Below are 19231 nucleotides of genomic sequence, written 5' to 3'. Positions count from 1 at the left end.
GTGCAGGACCCGATGTGGGGCTCAATCTCAGGAACTGTGAGATTATGATTTGAGCCTAAACTAAGTGTCCAACGCTTAACCAACTGAGCCACCTAGGTGTCCCTGCATTCCCTTGAAAATCATACCATTGATAAACTCAAGTATGGTGTCAATCATTTAAATGCAACTCCCCTACACTGCCTGGGGACAGTGACGCACAAGTCCTTGAACCTGGGAAGTAGATCAGTGTATTTAATCTGGCTGACAGTGCGGGTGTGGGGAGAAGTTCCCTCCTCTGGAGCACTTTCCAGGACTGTTCTGCTAATCCAGCTCCCTACTCCCCTCCTCAGGCTCCAATCTCACATCTACTTCTTAAGAGAGCACAGCAAACTTGTGGGACTGAACTGCTCACTGCTCAAACTGTCCTTCCCTCCCAAACTCCCCACTTCCCGGGAAGGTGGGAAGGCAGGGGAAGAGAGGATCTTCTGTTCTTTGGAGAAAACAAGTAAGAAACTGACCAAAATGTTTTGAGAGAGAGCTTTCTCATTCAGTAGGAAAGTTTAGAGCCTAGAATGAGGCAAACAGCCTGAAATAGGAAACACTGTGACATATATAAATAATTCTGCTTGTTATAGAGTTTCAGATTCTTAACAGCGGTCAGGAAAACAAGCTGTGAAAAGAAGTTTTACAATTTGGCAGACATGGGAAGGAGGGTGTTTAAAATGTTTTTTTTAACCAAATAAATATGCCTCATCCTGTCTGGCTGGTGCCAGGAGTTACGTGCACTAATGTTTCTAAAACAGAATTACTAGTAATTGTTCTAATGGCAAACAGTAGAAGATATGACCTGTCACATCCTGGGAGTAAGATCACCCAGGCACAAAACAAGAAGTGAGCAGGCTGTGACATTCAACCAGCATTTCCCGTCACGGCAAAAAAGGGAGGCTCATCTGCCCCAGACAGAGGAGGAGGTACAAAGCCCAAGCCTCTGGCTGTGCCATACCTCAGTTTCTCTGCCTCGAAAATGAGGCTGTCACATCAAAGGCACAAGTTCCTGGCCCTGACTGACCAGGGATCCAGCATCCATGAAATCCAGTACACACCAAGGGACCTCCCGGAGCACGTGAGCACAGGAGCAGAGACAGTGTGGCTGTTGCTAAAGGAGAGTGACTTTATATACTGTTCAGTCCAAATCTGGGACCGTTATAGCTTCACACGGTCCATCTATGCCTTGACATTAGCAGAAAGTTCAGGTTGCAAGACTGAAAAATAAATGATCAAGCCCTCAGGAATTCACAATCACTGCTACAGGAAACGTAAATCGGCATAACCATTTTGGAAAACACACTGGGATCATCTATTAAATTTACCCAAGCTTATGTTGTATCTGACTGAGCAATTCCATTCCCACCTAATAAACCCTCCTGAGGACTAGGCTTTGTACACCAGCAAACACACACAAAGATGTAAAATTGTCAAAAAGAGAAGTGATTTCAACGTCCATCAACAATAGATTCAACTGTAGAATAATCACACTAGTATCCTAACAACTGAAAATTAGACTAATACAGGAAAAAAAAAAAAAACACACAAGAAATATAAGGTGCCTGGGTGGCTCAGTTGGTTGAGGGTCTGGCTCTTGATTTCAGCTCAGGTCATGATCCCAGGGTCCTGAGATCAAGCCCCACAACAGGCTCTGCCCTGAACACAAAGCCTCCTTAGGAGTCTGTCTGTCTCTCTGCCTCTGCCCCTTTCCTTCTTTGTGTGCTCACTTCTTTCTCACTCTCTCGTAAAAAAAAAAAAAAAAAAGAAAGAAAGAAAAAAACTAAGAAATACAATGTCGGGGAAAAGTCACAGAAGAATACACAGAACATGTTTCAATTAACAACATTTTAAAAAGTGAAAACTAAGGCATACTTTTCAGGAATACACAGGGAGTAGAACTTCAAGGAAAAGCAAGGAAAGACTACTGTACAAGTCAGTGTTATCTCTCTGGGAGAAATAGGGGACCGTGAGTGAGACTTTGCTTCTTCTGGGATCTAACGGCGCCCGTAGGTCTCTCCCCCCACATGCAGAGAGCTGTGTTTAAGCCTCTCCCCAGGACAATTAAAACAGAATTTCTGGGGGCGCCTGGGTGGCGCTGTCGGTTAAGCGTCCGACTTCAGCCAGGTCACGATCTCGCGGTCCGGGAGTTCGAGCCCCACGTCGGGCTCTGGGCAGATGGCTCAGAGCCTGGAGCTTGTTTCCGATTCTGTGTCTCCCTCTCTCTCTCTGCCCCTCCCCCGTTCATGCTCTGTCTCTCTCTGTCCCAAAAATAAATAAACGTTGAAAAAAAAAATTAAAAAAAAAAAACAAAAACAGAATTTCTGGCGGTGGCACCCAAGCATTAGCTTTTTCCTAAAGATTCCCAAGCGATTCTTGCAACGTCAGGGTTAAGATCTGCTATTTTCAATAAGTAAGTGGTTAACAAAATGCCAAGCTCTGCTTTCTTTTTATACCACGGTCTTCCCAGTCATCTCTTAAGATCTATTAGCTAAAGCAAAATAAGTCAGAGAAAGACAGATATATCATAGGACTTCACTCATATGTGGAATTTGAGAAACTCTACTGATGAAAACAGGAGAAGGGAAGGAAAAAGAAGATAAAAACAGAGGGAGGCAAACCCTAAGAGACTCTTAAATACAGAGAACTGAGGGCTGATAGAGGAGGGCGGGGTGGCTAAATGGGTGACAGGCATTAAGGAGGGCACTTTTATTAAGGAGGGCACTTTTCAGGATGAACGCTGGGTGTCAAATATAAGAGACGAATCAGTGGCTTGTACTCCTAAAGTCAAGGCTACACCGCGTGTTAATGAGAAAAATAAATAAATTTTAAAAAGATTATCTAAAACATGTCACCAATAACAAAAAGAAGTTTGTAACTGATGCAAGGTATTTTTATTCTATGTTTGCTGCCAAACCAAGATATATCCTTAAATGCTGTAAACAAGATATTGAAAATAAGTGTGATAGAGACAATAATCTAGAAGCAAATATTTTTAAATACAATTTAATTCAGAAGTACTTCTACACTGTAGGACTTCATGATATTCCGTAACTTGTGAGTGGAGTCATTGAAATGTCTTCAACACTTTAAGTTTATGAATAACAAGAGACATTTTTTTAATTCACATATAACCCAATCATTAAAATAAGTTGTCCTCTCATTTCCAAAACCACATATATACTGATGGAGGCCTCAATTTTTGCATTTAAGCCACTCAGTAAACAAACATTGAATGAACCTAGTACTAGATGCCGGACCCGGTGGCTGCCAAAGATGGACAGGTCCCTTGTCTTCCAACAGCATGCTGTCAACCCACTTCTGTTCAGAATAAATATCTGGCCCTTGAAGTCACTGTATGATGAGCTACAGGTCTAGGCTTAGACAGAAAGAGTATGAATAGAAATAAGGAAACTATTGGACCTATAAGGAAACTACCATGCAGGATAATCAACCTCTATCATGTATCACGATATCATGTATCATGGCAAAATGATGAACAGAAAGTAAGGAGAATGAAAAAAAGTATTGCCAAAAATTCTATGTAGCACAGGTGAGGATATATGACATGACACAATCTCCTTCCCACCCCACCCCCCCAGGACTCTCAACAAAATGGGAGGAGAAATCATGTATTATGGTAGCTTTCATTCAAGTGGTCTCATCAGGACTTGGGTGTGTCAAGTAAAAATCAGCCTTCCACACGTAAGATCAGAGATTGTTGGGTCTGGGACAGGAACGGCAAGTATACACAGGTTCACAGGAAAGATAAGAAAGAGCACAGTACCAACATGGCAGGCATGGCTGGGTCATAAAGCCCAAGGCAGGAGGAGAGTAACAACCATAAGGGTGGGTTTTAGCTTCCTGAAATTTAACTTTCTGCATCGGACATACAGGAGACACCCCAGTTACAACCGCTGACCGCAGATCTGGGAACACATCAATCACACAGTATCATTCCATAAAATTCACATTGCGAAACACAATGCTGGAAGGCACTTTATGGAGTCTGCAGCTCTTAAAGGTTGGTTACACTTTATTTTACCTTATGGAACTAGGACTAACACACTGAAACACTACAAAGTCCTTATCAGGACTCAACGATGGGCACCAATTTCTGGCCTTCGCAATCTGGGGGACATATCCAAACTGAATGATACAAGGTGGGCATCAATATTCCGTGTTCAGAATCCAGACACAATAGTATATAGCACAAAGGTGGACAGCCAAAAGAACTGAACAATCTGGATTTCAACACTGAGAGAGATGTGGCTCTGGAAAGGCCACTTAAATTTTCAAGTTGTAAGTTGCTTGATCCGGAGAAGCAAAGTGTTACCTTCCCAGCCTGCTACCCAGGATTGTCAGGGTGACGTAATGAAAATAACACATGAGGCAGGGTTCTCACGAACTCTGAAAGCCAGTACTGGGGGGAACGTACCAGTAGTACACACTTATCTCATCTTTTTCATAGAAAAAGTACAACTGTCACTAAAGAGAGACATGATATACTGCAAAACAGTTTTCCTCTGGTTATAATTTAAAAGCATCAATTAAGAGAACCAGCCGTCTGCTTAGGAGGGCGCTGTAACTGCATCGATGTAGGACACCAGATGAGCCATTAAGACAAATGTGCTAGAGCCCCATGCCTTGGGCAGCAGGCGGTTCTTAGGTGCCATAAGCAACAATCAGGCCATACCCTCCTTCCAGACTGTGCACTAGATTTTTTTTCATCATCTGTTAATATTTCTCCAAGCTCTTCTTCGTGTTCTCCATGTATTCACTTCTTTGCATTTGCTGACAGCCTACTATGGCACTGAGCGTTCTTTCCCCTCACACCACAGGGGAGCCTGTGGAATTGCCAGGCCCCCCTCCAAGGGACCCTCGAAGCACGCTGTTCTGTTTGGGAGATAAATGAAAATACATTACCATCTAACTGTATTACTGACAAGCAGAAAAACTGTAGACTCATCAAATCTTGGCAATGGCCTTTTGAAATCTGCCCTGGGAGTCCGAGTTGAAGCACAACCAGGCCAGCTGTGGTCTACAGCTGGGCAGGGTCCACTCACTGCCCTCCCACGCACTGGAAGCCAGAATTCTGTACAAAGGGCTAGACTGAGAAATATTTAACTCAATGGTTGTGAGTTACCCCACCAGTGGGGAGACCTCATCCCATCTTTCAGCACGAGGGGCATGCTCAGCTAGGGATATTCTGGTGAGCCTAGAAGAGGAAGCTAGATGGAATAAACCGAGTAAGAAACCAGTGTTTAAGGTGCTCCGTGCCTGGGATGAGGGTGAGGAGGTTGAAAGAGATCACGAGAAGTCCACATGAGCAGCTGTTGACATACAAATGAAAGCAAAGAAATGGACCAGCACAACCACCCTTTTTATTTCATGCTTGTCAGTTGCCAGTGACCGTAAGAACGTTACATCCCTCGTTTCCCCCTAACATTTATTATGTGACTTACATACGTTGTCTTATTTGATCCTGACAGCCATTGCACAAGGTAAGGCCTATTATTATCCCCATCGAAGAGGAGCAGAAACTGAGATATGACACCATCAACTAATTGTCCAAGCTCATTCAGATACTAAATGGAGCACCGGGAATCTGAACCCAGGCTTTTCCACCCCCAAAACTCAAATTCTTAAAGGCAAAGAAAGGATTATGTAAAAGATGGCAAAAACAAGAAGGGCAGTGAAGATAGAACTTAAGTCAACAAAGCAAGAGTCAGGAAACCAAGCATAAAGAACTAAGCCACACCACTCCTAAGGATGCAGGCTCATACTCCACTGTGCACATGTTGGCCAGATAGGTCAACACAGAGAGAGAGAGAGAGAGAGAGAGAGAGAGAGAGAGAGAGAGACACACACACACACACACACACACACACACACCACTGTCTCATGACAGGTCTGCAAATTAAAGTTTCTACTGCTACAGGGGTGCCTGGGTGGCTCAGTCGTTAAGCATCCAACTTCAGCTCAGGTCACGATCTCGCGGTCCATGAGTTTGAGCCCCGCGTCGGGCTCTGGGCTGATGGCTCAGAGCCTGGAGCCTGCTTCCGATTCTGTGTCTCCCTTTCTCTCTGCCCCTCCCCCGTTCATGCTCTGTCTCCCTCTGTCTCAAAAATAAATAAACGTTAAAAAGAAAAAAATTTTTTATTAAAAAAAAAAGTTTCTACTGCTACAAAGGTAGGGCAGAGAAAAGCAAGTATGTGAGTATCATTATGAATTAGAACCCAGGGCAGGATTACACAAGATTGGGGGGGGGGGGGGTTCTACCTATATAGCCTCATGATCACATAAAGGCCCACATTTAAAGAGTCAAGGCAAGGCCCTTCACAGTTCACTGGGACCACATACAGCAGGTTACTGCCAAAGGACACAGGTTGGTTATTTCCCTAAGAACATCTCCTCACTTCTGCCTCACTGCCCACCTCCTTTCCAAGTCTGTCCCACCTACCTGTTCAACCATCAGCCTTTAATCTGCAAGCCTTGGTAGTTTTAAAGCCAATTACTTATTTTTTAAAATAAAGTAACACAAGGACAGCTGCTAACATTCAAATCCTCTTCAAGAAATCTAGGGAAAAAAGCAAAAATTTTATTTTTTTTTTCCTTGAGTATTAGCAGAATCCTTGGATACTGTCATTTGCAAATTCAGTGTTAGTCCCCTGAGTGCAATCAAAACAGTCATAAGAATCCTGCTGTTTGAAGGGTTTCCAGATGAGAGAAGCAGGGATGGGACATGGCCACCCAGAGGTAAATCCCAAAACCTTCCATTGTCCTAAATCCTCTAGGAAGCACATTAGGGCAGGGCGTTTGAAAAAGCAGGAGCTAAAATAAATAAACGTTGAAAAAAAAAATTTTTTTTTAATTAAAAATAAATAAAAAAAAAAAAGGGGGCGCCTGGGTGGCGCAGTCGGTTAAGCGTCCGACTTCAGCCAGGTCACGATCTCGCGGTCTCTGAGTTCGAGCCCCGCGTCGGGCTCTGGGCTGATGGCTCAGAGCCTGGAGCCTGTTTCCTATTCTGTGTCTCCCTCTCTCTCTGCCCCTCGCCCGTTCATGCTCTGTCTCTCTCTGTCCCAAAAATAAATAAACGTTGAAAAAAAAATTTTTTTTAAAAAGAAAAAGCAGGAGCTTCCACTTACATTGTTTTCCCTTGAAAACTATGAGAGAGGGAGAAACTAACCTGAATACAACCCTCTGTTCTATCTCTTATGTGAGAACTAATAGATAATTCTCAATTCCAGTCTAAGGGCCATTAATGCCAGGTAAAAGTAGGAAGCTTATTATTTAAGGAAATCTTTCAGCTGCCTTCTCATCTTTAAAATATAATACCTTAAACAGACAATGTGCTTAATAAGGCTTTAACTGAAAAATAAATTCAAATTACTTGATGAGGGGTTCCTTTTCCTTGAGAGTTCAATTCCGTATTAAATTCTTAATTGCCAGAAAACCCATTCCTTAACAATAAAAGGCTTGAAAGGGGGGGGGGGGGGCAGGTAGATGGAAGACATAGAAAACATTCTTAAAGATTTAAAACTTCAGGAGGCCTGGCTGGCTCAGCCAGCAGAGCACGCAACTCTTGATCTCAGGGTTGTGAGTTCAAGCCCTACATTGGGTGTAGACATTACTTAAAAACAAAATCTTAAAAATAAAGACTGAAAATGTCACAAATGATGCATATTTGTATACAAGCCTAAGTAATGTGTAACACTTTTACCAATTTAACATGGAACCTATTCTATTTTTTTCCAACTTTTTTTATGAAATTTATTGTCAAATTGGTTTCCATACAACACCCAGTGCTCATCCCAAAATATGCCCTCTTCAACACCCATCACCTACCCTCCCCTCCCTCCCACCCCCCTTATCATGGAACCTATTCTAAAAAACATTCTCTCCACCACTAGCATTCATGCAGTAGGTTACCTTAGCAACTGGAGGAATTGAATTTCAGCTTAAAATGTCAGAAAAGGAAGTGCGGAGATGTTTGTTCCATGAGAGACTATCAGAAGTAACACAAGGCTAGAAAGTAATATTGAGTGTATATGTAACTGCTTGAAAAATGTCAAGATTTCCAAGAAAAACAATTAAAACCTCAGAGTTAGTGGATACCTGTCATGCATTAATTTCCATACTCCTCAATCTTGTTTAAACTGAAAATCTGTATTTTGTAAGAAATCTGTCCTTTATGGGTTTCCTATCCACTGGTAGGACACCAGCTGATGTTATTTAAAATTTGCCATTCAGTGCAAAGCTTCAGGGCTCAAAAGCAAAGCTGACCTATCACAGTCTGTGGGACACTAAGTCAGTCTTCAAGTTCATTATGCCATCTCCTGGCTACTAAGACCTAGAACACAAGTCAAGGCCAACCAACAGGGCGATGCTCCTGAGCCTTGCTCTTTTTTTTTTTTTTCTATTTCTGCAGCCAGCAAATTGTACTCAAGGATAAAAACGCCAGCCAAGCTCTATTTCAAGTGTTAAACAAATCTTGCTTCTTACTGGTTACAGTTCTCTTTCCTCTATTCAAAGAAAGGTCAACAGATATTTTCCTTTGTCAAACATTGCTGGCCCACACGTTTCCTTCTGCTCTTGCCTAGAAAGGTGAGGATTCTGGGTGTGTGGCTTCAAGCATGATGTAGATGTCACAGAAAAGTGACACTTTCCACTGAGTCTTTAGTTAAGAACCTTTAATTCTCGGGGCACCTGGGTGGCTCAGTTGGTTAAGCGTCCGACTTCGCTCAGGTCATGATCTCATAGTCTGTGACTTAGAGCCCCGCATCGGGCTCTGTGCTGACAGCTCAGAGCCTGGAACCTGTTTCAGATTCTGTGTCTCCCTCTCTCTCTGCCCCTCACCCGCTCACACTCTGTCTCTCTCTGTCTCTCAAAAATAAACATTAAAAAGAAATTTAATAATAAAAAAGAAACTTTATTTCTCAATTAATGGCTTTTCCTAAAATAAAACTGCTCTTTAAACCCCTTAAAGTACACTAAACAATCAAGACACGTTTTAACCATTGCTGAATGACCCACACTTTTGTAAACTTCCTTCCAAAGTTCTTTGGGCCTTCTGCGTTTCTTTTCCTTTTCCCCTCTTTAGTTGTCAAGTGTAGAAAAACAAAGATTCTCCAACTAATTTACAAAGATCCTACTAACAAAACAGAGCACCACGCTAACCATCCTTCTTCGTAAGAGCATGACCACTCCATTAAACTTATGGTCCCTGACAAGGCTTCTCCTTTTCCTGTAAGTCAAGATTAACCACAATGTGACTGGTTTTTGCACAGACCACTGGTACTTAGACTTACCCTTACAACATGTACTCTGCAACCAGCACATTCCTTTAATTACTGGATTCTCAAAGATTCTCATCTTCGAAATCAATAATTAAATTAGTAAATTATCTAAGCTGCTTTCAGTGGGTATTACCAGTTCCACCCATTACTTTTGGGGGGACGGCTCCAGAAAAACAAGCTGGTTCCCTGAACAGAGCAGTTGTGTTTAGATCCAAGACACCCCTGCAGAAAAGTTTCAAAAACTCAGTTGGCTTTCCCTAGAACTTTCTTCATGTCATCAACTATAAAGGCAAGAATAAAGTTTGACTCTTTAAACTTGATAGAACGTAACAGACAGAATTTTCCTTTTTTATTCAAAAATTATACAATGTATGCCCTGCAGATTCGATTCAAGGTATCACTTTTCTCAGATGTTCCCACCACAAAAAGGAAATGGTAATGATGTAACAGGATGTAGTTGTTACATAATGCTATAGCTGTAATCATTTTGTTATACATACATGAATCAAAACACATGGTACACCTTAAACTTACACAGTGTTATATGTCAACTCTGTCTCAATGAAACTGGAAAAAAAGATTGTATGTTTTCATAATTGGAATAATAAAGAGTTCCATCTTTCCCATAACTAAAAATTTGTACCTATAATGAAACCTTTGAACATATGAATTATTTTACCTAGAGAACTACAGAAAAGTCCAAATTTGCTTTTGCTAATAATTTACTTTGGCAAAAAAGGTCTTGAATCTGGAAATTGTTGCTATATATTGGTATATCTTTTTTTTTTAAGATTTTACTTTTAAGCGATCTCCACACCCAATGTGGGGCACAAACTCATAACCTTGAGGTCAAGAGTCGCACACTCCACACTAAGCTAGCCAGGCGCCCCATACATATTGGTTTATAAATGTAAATATATGCTGAGAGAGAGAATCTTGACATGAGTTTGTTTTTAACATGAGTGGGCTTATTTTTCTCATATCAGAAAGCTTAAGCAAGACAACATCTTCTTATTCCATAGGTTGGGATAGGAGCTATTATATTCCTAAAGGCAATGCCATCAGTCTTCCAAGATAGTATTTCTAGTCCCTTTGGGCTCTTTACTCAAATGGTAGCCTTCTCACTAGAGATGGCAAGGTTGGTGCTTTCCAGCCATGTCAGGCTTCTGGGAACACAACTGAAGTAAATGATACAGTTGAGCAGGAAGGGAAGACTAACTCACAAGTTATCTGAGCACCAAGAGAAAGAAACCAAGGGTTTTATCCCAGTTAATCTAATTGTCAAAATTACGCCAATCACTGAGAAAAGCTCTCTGTCCAATAAAAAGAACAAAACAACAAAAACCCACCAAGCAAAATACCCAAAACAAACAAAAAAGATCAACTGTAGCATCTTATTGAATATATATAACTATACTCCAAGTTTTACTGCAAATATAGGGTCCTGAGATCCTGCAAAAGCTTTTATCATGAAAGCTATTTCACAGGAAGAAATAGGTTTAATTTTATGAAATAGAAATTCAATTTTATTTATGACACAAAATTAAATAAAACGAGGGATATTTCCTTCCTTAGAACATATGATAAAGTTGCACTGTGAGTACCGAGGGGGAAGAGGAGGGCCAAGAAAAATCTCTGCTTTTCTTTACGAGACACAACACTCTGCTCAGACTGGCCCTCCTCCAGGATCTGAGGCCTTCAAGGTAACACTCAGTGATTAAAAAGGCAAGAAAGTGAGGGATTACAAAGTGCAAAAAGCAAAGAAATACAGTAATCCTTCCCAGTAAGGTTTCCATCAGATTCTTCCAAAACGAAGTCATTATAGAAATAAATTCTCATTCAGCACATCCATTTATCCGGCAAAAAAACATAAATAAATAAACCCAAAGCATTTTTAAGTGCCAGTGGTGAAGCTTTACGTTGTTTCTGGGTAAGTGGTAGGAGAAATAATTACTAGGAAAAAAAAGTTGTTTCCAACTAATGATGCCACCACTATCACTTAACGCACAATAAACTTCAGTAGGCCTTATGCCACAGCTCCTTAGTTTATTATTTTTCTACCTTGAAGACAAACAACACTAATAAAATAGATACCTTAGGAAAAGATGTATTGAGCACGTAAAAGATTTAAACTGCTCAGATTAAACCTCTGCTAAATTGAAAACAAGGGACCAAGTTGTCGACACAGGACACACCTCCACCCATGGAAGGACCCAATGTAAAGCTACACACACAGTAATTCCTTGAGAGAAATCCAAGAGCTAAGTGTATGACTCCCATGCACAGGGGGCATGAGAAAACACCCACATCGGAAGAGGTACAAAAGGCTGAGACACACTCGTCATGAATTCTAGCCTTGGCAAAACACAATACAATCAAGAGGGAACCCCAACTCCCAGTTTCTCCTAAGGAATGGAAGGTCTGGGTCACATCTAGCACCCCAACTTTTAAAGCTTTCACCTGGCTGTGAAAGCCAATGTGGTTTGCATCCGTGAGTCCTACAGGACTGTAGCAAACAAAGACACAGTTCTTAACAGAAGAGCACTCAGCACAACTATGCCCTCAGGGCTCAGCACAGAGGAAGCAGGCATAAAGACACAGCTCCCAGTCTTTCCCTGGAAGGGATTTGAGTGCATACTTTACAAACTGCTGCATAAGGGTCCACTTTCCAATTAGCATGCATCTAGGAGCTGACTGTGATCCTCCCTGGACCCCAAGGGAGCCAATGGGCAATTCCCCCCATGATCTTGCTTGGGTTCATTTGAAAATTAAAGCCAGGTCGCCAGCATCTCTCTGGAAGCAACTTGTACACACATCTGGCACCCCAGCTTTTACAGCTGCCACCCAAGGGACAGCTCCCCAGATTGCCTAGTTTTCAGAGCCAATGTGGCTTGCATTCATGACTCCCAGAGGACTGCACTGGATAAAAAATTCGTTATTAATGGGTGCACACAGAAGGACTAGATGCAACTATCCCCCCAGGGTTCAGCTCAGAGAAGCCAACAAAAAATGCCCACCTGCCATTCTTTCCCTGAAAGGCATTTGACTGCATATTCTCCAAGCTTAGGCCTAAGCATCAGGTTTCTAATCAGCCAGCATCTAGGTGGTGACTGAGATCCTCCCTTTCAGGATACTGATGGGCCTAAGCACTACCTCAACTACGGGGAGCCGCTAAGAACAAAGATAACATCCTGGGAAATCACTCATGTTTGAGAGGCAACCAGGAACTTGGGCTAGACTGATTAACGAACTTCATCTACAGGAGACCGGTCTGTCAAGGCTGGGAGAGGTGTCTGTTTCATCTAAGAGAGTCAAAGAAAATGAAGAAACAGGAGAATAGTTTCCAAACCAAACAAGATAAATTCCCAGAAACCAACCTTAATGGAATGAAGTGATTTCTCCAATAGAGAGTTCAAAATAATGGCCAAAATGATGCTCTCCCAGGTCAGGAGAGCAATATGTGAACATTGTGTTAATTTCAACAACAGCAACAACAACAATACAAACCAGTACCAACCAGAAATCCTAGAGCTCAAGAATACAACAAATGAAATGAAAATTCAATAAAAAGATTCAACAGCAGGGGCACCTGAGTGGCTCAGTTTATTAAGCATTTGACTCTTGATCTTGACTCAGGTCTTGATCTCAGGGTTGTGAGTTCAACCCCTGCATTGGGCTCCATGCTGGATGTGGAGCCTATTATAAAAAAAAAAAAAAAAAAGAAAAAAAGAAGACAACAAAAGATTTAATAGGCATTCAGCAACAGACAAGATCAAAGGGAAGAAGGGATCAGTGAACTTGAACTTGAAGACAAGGTAGGAGAATTCATCCACTCAGATGAGCCAAAAGAAAAAGGGTTGTTAACCCCATCCCTGAACAGTGATGCTATAGAGAAGTTCCATTAGAAGTCTAAGCTGCAGGCAATGTTACCTCAAGCAGTGTCAACCATTCCAAGAGAAAGTCAAGAAAAGTTCCCAGAAATTGTCAAGGAAATGTTTACAATACCTGTATTTTATCCAGACCAAGTATAATCTGCATCCTACATATGTACAAACAATATATTCTACATATGGAAATCCATTCACATTCACACATGAAAGTCATATTCTACTGAGAATGTAGTATGTTCAGACACTGTTATACAAGATTCACTATATATTATCTAATTTAATCGTTGTAACAAGCCAATGAGGTGGGTACTATAGTGCTTCATTTTAGAAATTAAAACCCTATGACATTAGAATTGAAGTAACTTGCCCAGAATTTCTCATAGCCAGGAAGCAACAGGCTCAGGATATGAACCCAGCTCCGAAACATAGATTCTTTATGACACTAGAATTGTTTTCCCATCTATATCTCACCATGCAAAGGAGAGAACCTCTTGGTGACGTAACTCTGTCTACTATAAAGATACAGATAAACCAAAGATCATGGCCAAGGGAAGCTTAGAGAATGTGAATACATTTCCAAATAGCAATAAAAATGGCTGTAAGGGAACCCTTGCCAACTTGAGGATTAGCCTAGTGTTTTCCCAACATATTTTACTATGTACATCAGCAAAATGACTGAGTATATATATACCCCCAGCACAGAAAACTGTATGCATGTACTATTGCCAATCCACAGATTAAAGGTTAGGAAATCTTAATTCATTCCTAAATGTTTGGATGAAAATATAGCATGCGGTAAAAACTGTATGCATGTACTATTGCCAATCCACAGATTAAAGGTTAGGAAATCTTAATTCATTCCTAAATGTTTGGATGAAAATATAGCATGCGGTAACATGAATCCCACTTTGAAGGTTCTTACAGTTTAAGTTATTCATGTGCAATTAACCTAACCTTCAACAATTTGTCACTTGCAGGACCACAAGTTAAACCACTGCAGGCTCCAGGCTGCTATACTGAGGGAGGCCCTGGGCTAGGGAAGGAGCCCTGCTTCTGACCAGCATCGCTGCTCCTGGAGGCTTTGGGACACTTTACTTGTGCCCAAGTGTAGTGACTGGTGAGAAATTATGAAAACTTTATGCCTTTGCCAAATTTAATCTGCCTTCTAAGAAGTAAAATACCCTCCAATATTAGACTTTATTTAAAAAGCCAGGAGGCTTAAGAAAATGAAGTTCCTTAGCCAGAAAACACATATATACACAAATGAATATATATGTATATACATGTATTTGTGAATTCACATGTGTATGTGTGAATGTACAGGAACGTACTCATGTATATACATGTTTATGTACACATGCATACACATATACACATATAAAGTTCCTTAGCGATAAAACATGTACATTTTTTCACATATATGTATGAATTACAATAGTGATATCTAGGATGTGACTTTCTTTTCAAGGTCCCAAAATACAACCGTCAGTCATACAACAAATATTTCTTGAACATTTGATATGTTCCAAGCCATTTGGTAGGTCCTTGGAGATAATTGTGAGGGGAACAGATAACTCCTACTTCCCCCCGGCATCCACCCCTTCACACTTATCAGTCAGCTACCATACAGCTAAGTACAGCACACAGGAGTCAGACGTGGCTCAACCCTGAACTAGGATAGTGACTTACCTCATCCAAGGTCTTAAGGAGTAACAAACATGTTTAATTTCCCCCTGAGAGCTTTACTTTAACCCTGATGTAAAGAAAGAAAGGGAGATCCTCTCTGTGGCTAATGGCCTTATGATTCTGTTTACAAAAATCATACCCCTTTACCTAGATTAGTGCACTGCATCTTATCCATGATCAAATGTAAACCAACCTGTAATCAGAAGTTATCAGGAAGCAGAAACTCTTGAAAACAGCATCATCCAGCCATTAAACTAAAGCATGCAATACACAAAGACAACAGTATATGTGTATTTAATAAAATATAGAACATCTATTTCTTTTTAATTTTTTAATGTTTTATTTATTTTCGAGAGAGAGAGAGAATGAGAATGAGTGGGGGGAGAGGCACAGAGAGAGGAAGACACAGAATCTGAAGCAGGTTCCAGGCTCTGAGCTGTCAGCAGAGCCCGACATGGGCCTCAAACTCGTGAACCACAAGATCATGACCTGAGCTGAAGTCGGATGCCTAACCGAGTAAGCCACCCAGGCGCCACTAACAACATCTATTTCTAATAAAATTTTGTGATTGGTAATAACCATAAGAAGCATCTGTCGAACAGTTTAGCCTCATGCCTTGCATGGACTTACACAAAACACCCATCTTTGTTCACACACAGATGGTTGGTGTTGAGAGCCAATTATTCAGTCTTGGGGTACCTGGGTGGCTCTGTCGGCTGAGCGTGTTACTTTGACATAACGCATGATCTCACAATTCATGAGTTCGAGCCCCGCATTGGGCTCTCTGCTGTCAGCATGGAGCCTGCTTCGGATCCTCAGTCCCCCTTCTCTCTGCCCCTCCCCTGCTCACCGTTTACCTCTCTTAAATAAATAAACATTTTAAAAAAAGAGTCTATACAGTCTTTTAATAAATAGGAACCATTCCAGAGATACCAAAACTTAGCACAAACATCTGGATACTCTCAGTGACACTGGTGTTTTAAAGATGTCAACATAGTGATTCTATTTCCTGCATGGCCATACTCCCATAGCTCAGTTGCTCAGGCTCCTTGCCTGATGACTCTAGTTACTTGTAAATAGTGCAGCAAGCTCATGGCAAGAACAGATGCCAAAGGAAGTAGAGCCATAGCCCAAAGGAACTGGTGCAGGACCCTACCACCAAACAACAGTCCTTCCCTCTTTGAGGCAAAGTTCTTCCCTGCCTCGAATAGAGCTGAATAGCATCAACCAGCCCAGAGACCAGTGCCCCAGGATCTCAAGGATTCCAGCCATATCAGAGTGAGGATCAGGTCAAAAAACGGGCAGGAAAATCAACCCACAGAGACAGACAACAAATTGTAAGGCACAAAGAGAAAAGACATCTGAATATTCTGGTGAGGACCCACCTTCAAGTGAATAATTTCCCAAGACAGTCCACCCAAGAGGCATCTCCAGATGGGTCAGAGCCAGCACGAGCTCCTCATCCAAAGCAGGCAAAGCTCCCACCGTCAGGGCAAATGGAGTCAGCAAGGTCTGATGACTACCGGCTGTGAGGCGATCAGCCTGGGTGACCAGCAAACGAGCCAGCCTGCAGGCCATGTTGTCCACGTAGGTCACGGAGTCAGAGCCCATGATCACCGGGGAGTAACCTTCTGAGCAGAGGCACACAGACACCATCACCGTCTCCTGAAGCCCATGGCCTGGACAAAAAGACAGGAAATAGTTCACCTAGAGTCTACATGAGGTGCTCACCCAGGCAGGGGTCACTAGTTTCATTGCACTGCCCAAGCAGACCACGTGCTCCAGGACAGCAAGGCAGAAGGGAAATGAAGCCAGTTACCTTTAAACGTTGCTGGGCTTGTGGGGCCAGATTAAAACAGGTTCCATTTTCTTTCTATAACTCCCGATTTGAACACTAACCTTTTTAAGCTCTGAGCACTTCAGTGTTTATTCTCCTATCATTATCCAACACTGTTATTTGGCACACCTTCACCTTGTACTCCTACCCCAAACACTTCATTCAACTTTGTCACTTTAAAGGCCTTGGCCCTTTCCTGCTCTGACACTTCCTCCTGACTTTTCCATTTTTAGGTATTTATTTAGATGATAGCTTCATAAAGTAGCTCCACGGAGGTCCTTCGAATTACGAGTCAGGGTAAGTGAAGACAACTCATCAGAAACACTTACGTACGTTGTTCGTTGCCCCCCACCCCTGCCACCTCTGAGAATAGCTTCTGTCTCTTGGAAGTGCTCTTAGTATTTCTCTTGTGGGTGGTCATCGAATCCTGCCACCTGTCCCTCCTTATACTCCCCCTTCATCTTGTCAAGGAGAGTGGGTGAACCACTCTCCAGGTACATTTTTATGCTGCACTTGACAGAAGCTCCAGGAATTAGTCCCACCCAACTTCTGTGATTATTATAATCATAGCCAAGCAAATGGCTAATAGGAGCCTTCACAGGAACAAGAGCATCCCAGTTTACTAAGTGAGAACCAGTGCCATTTCACATCACCTCTTTAAAAATGATCTACTGGTGCTGGCACCAAATAGCAACCCTTCCCCCCCCCCCCCCCCGCCCCAGACGATAAGCTTCCAGTACATACTGCAGAAATCTACTCTACACACTTCCGAGAAGCTACCATGGGAAAGCTGCAACAGCAGACATTTAAGGTTCAGAAGCAGGGACTGTCACCTGCCTGTACGGATTCTGTTAAAACTAAGGTAAGACCTCTCACTTCAAAACAGGCGACACTACCATCAAAAAGATTTTAACACACAAGGAAGGGGAAGAAGGCTAACCCCCACGTCCAAGTAAAGAAAATGACAGAAGTTTTGATATTAGGATTGCACTTTTGTTATTTTCATTCTTCCCCCACTAGAGGCTTCCTGAGAGAAAATCAAGCAAGGAGGGGGGAAGCAAAAGGCAGTAAAGACATCAACGTAAAAGTCAAAGCAGAAAGACAAAGGCTAAAGAGAAAGAGACAAAGTGACTCTGTGCCATTAAAGAGGGTTGGCTTTTTTTCTTCTAAGGATGGAAGTTACTGGACCAGAGAGAGAAGTGCTTAAAATTGCCCATGGCGTCAGAAATGCGACAACAGATTGATCTGATGACCAGGCCGAGGTAGGGCTGAAGGGCCTTCGCACCTCTCTGCAATTCTCACTATGGGTTGTTCGCATGTTTACTGTCTACCTTCTTCCCACATGTAACAGATACACAGCAGAAGCACTCAGAAATATCCTTCCTCTAGGGGCACCTGGGTGGCTCAGTCGGTTAAGCGTCCGACTTCGGCTCAGGTCATGATCTCCCAGTTTGTGAGTTCAAGCCCCACGTCTGGCTCTGTGCTGACAGCTCAGAGCCTGGAACCTGCTTCAGATTCTGTGTCTCCCTCTCTCTCTGCCATTCCCCCACTTGTGCACGCTCTCAAAAATAAATAAATGTTAAAAAAAAATTAAAAAAATAAAGAAAGAAAGAAATATCCTTTCTCTAGGGGCACCTGGGTGGCTCAATCAGATGAGTGTCTCTTTATTTCAGTTCAGGCAATGATGCCAGGGTCTTGCAATTCCAGCCCCATGTCTGGCTCTATGCTCCATGTAGAGCCTGCTTCAGATTCTTCCTGTCTCTCCCTCTCCCCTATTCACACCATCTCTATCTAAAAATATGAAATACTTTTTTTTAAAAAAAGTAGCTTTCCTCTAAAAATGAAGCCAACTTACCCATTAAAGAACTGAAGGTTCCCTCCACAATGCAATTTAGAGGGCCTAAAAGACGCATTTAGGTTAAAGAAAACCAATCCATCAATAAACCAAACAACAAAATCCTCCCCCCCCCCCCCGCAAATAATAACACCTTCACTACGCTCTGTGGCTACAACTTGGTGTCTCAGATACATAACCCACGTTCCAGTGAAATTTCAAAAACAGCTGCATCTGAGAACTATTAGTTCTTAACAAACACTAACATGAAATATTAACTTGTCATCTGTCACCACGGTAATCAAAGAAGACATGTAGGAGAATGACAAGTTTCTGAACACGAACATTTGGGTGGTGGGAAGACAAAGTTATGGAGCCTGAGATCTGGTAAAGACAAGTCTAGATACACAGAGAGCCATGGAAGGAAGGAACCCCAGACACCAAAAGGAGCAAGCAGGAGACAGGCAGACACTAGGGCTGGCAGACTCAGTGCAGGCGAAGCAGGCAGGGAGAATGAAAACCTACTGGTCACGTCTCAGGTCTGCCTGAGCCACCCTGACCATAGCCATAGGACAATAGGAGGTGATCCTAAGATACAGGGAGTCCTCCATTCAACTATACCCAAAGCAGAGCCCACTGTGAAAGTTGGGCCAGCAGGGTGGGT

General features: G+C 42.2%; 1 protein-coding gene and 1 long non-coding RNA gene across 5 annotated transcripts in view; one reads left to right on the top strand and one right to left on the bottom strand.

Moving 5' to 3' along the window:
* ARHGEF28 (Rho guanine nucleotide exchange factor 28) overlaps positions 1-19231 on the bottom strand; it is a 318682-nt gene that overhangs the window by 165615 nt on the left and 133836 nt on the right. For all 4 annotated transcript variants that reach the window (XM_047863854.1, XM_047863859.1, XM_047863847.1 and 1 more), the window contains exon 4: positions 16282-16575. In XM_047863854.1, coding sequence (XP_047719810.1) covers positions 16282-16575 — 294 coding nt within the window. The remainder of the gene's footprint in view (positions 1-16281; positions 16576-19231) is intronic.
* On the top strand, positions 17516-18137 carry LOC125168674 (uncharacterized). The gene is made up of 3 exons (XR_007153247.1): positions 17516-17595; positions 17905-17995; positions 18085-18137. It is a non-coding gene; the product is annotated as an uncharacterized LOC125168674 (long non-coding RNA).

This window comes from Prionailurus viverrinus, chromosome A1 (genome assembly GCF_022837055.1).
Source record: "Prionailurus viverrinus isolate Anna chromosome A1, UM_Priviv_1.0, whole genome shotgun sequence".
NCBI classification, from domain to species: domain Eukaryota; kingdom Metazoa; phylum Chordata; class Mammalia; order Carnivora; family Felidae; genus Prionailurus; species Prionailurus viverrinus.
Note: the sequence above shows the minus strand (reverse complement) of the source record. Positions and strands in the feature narration are given on the sequence as shown.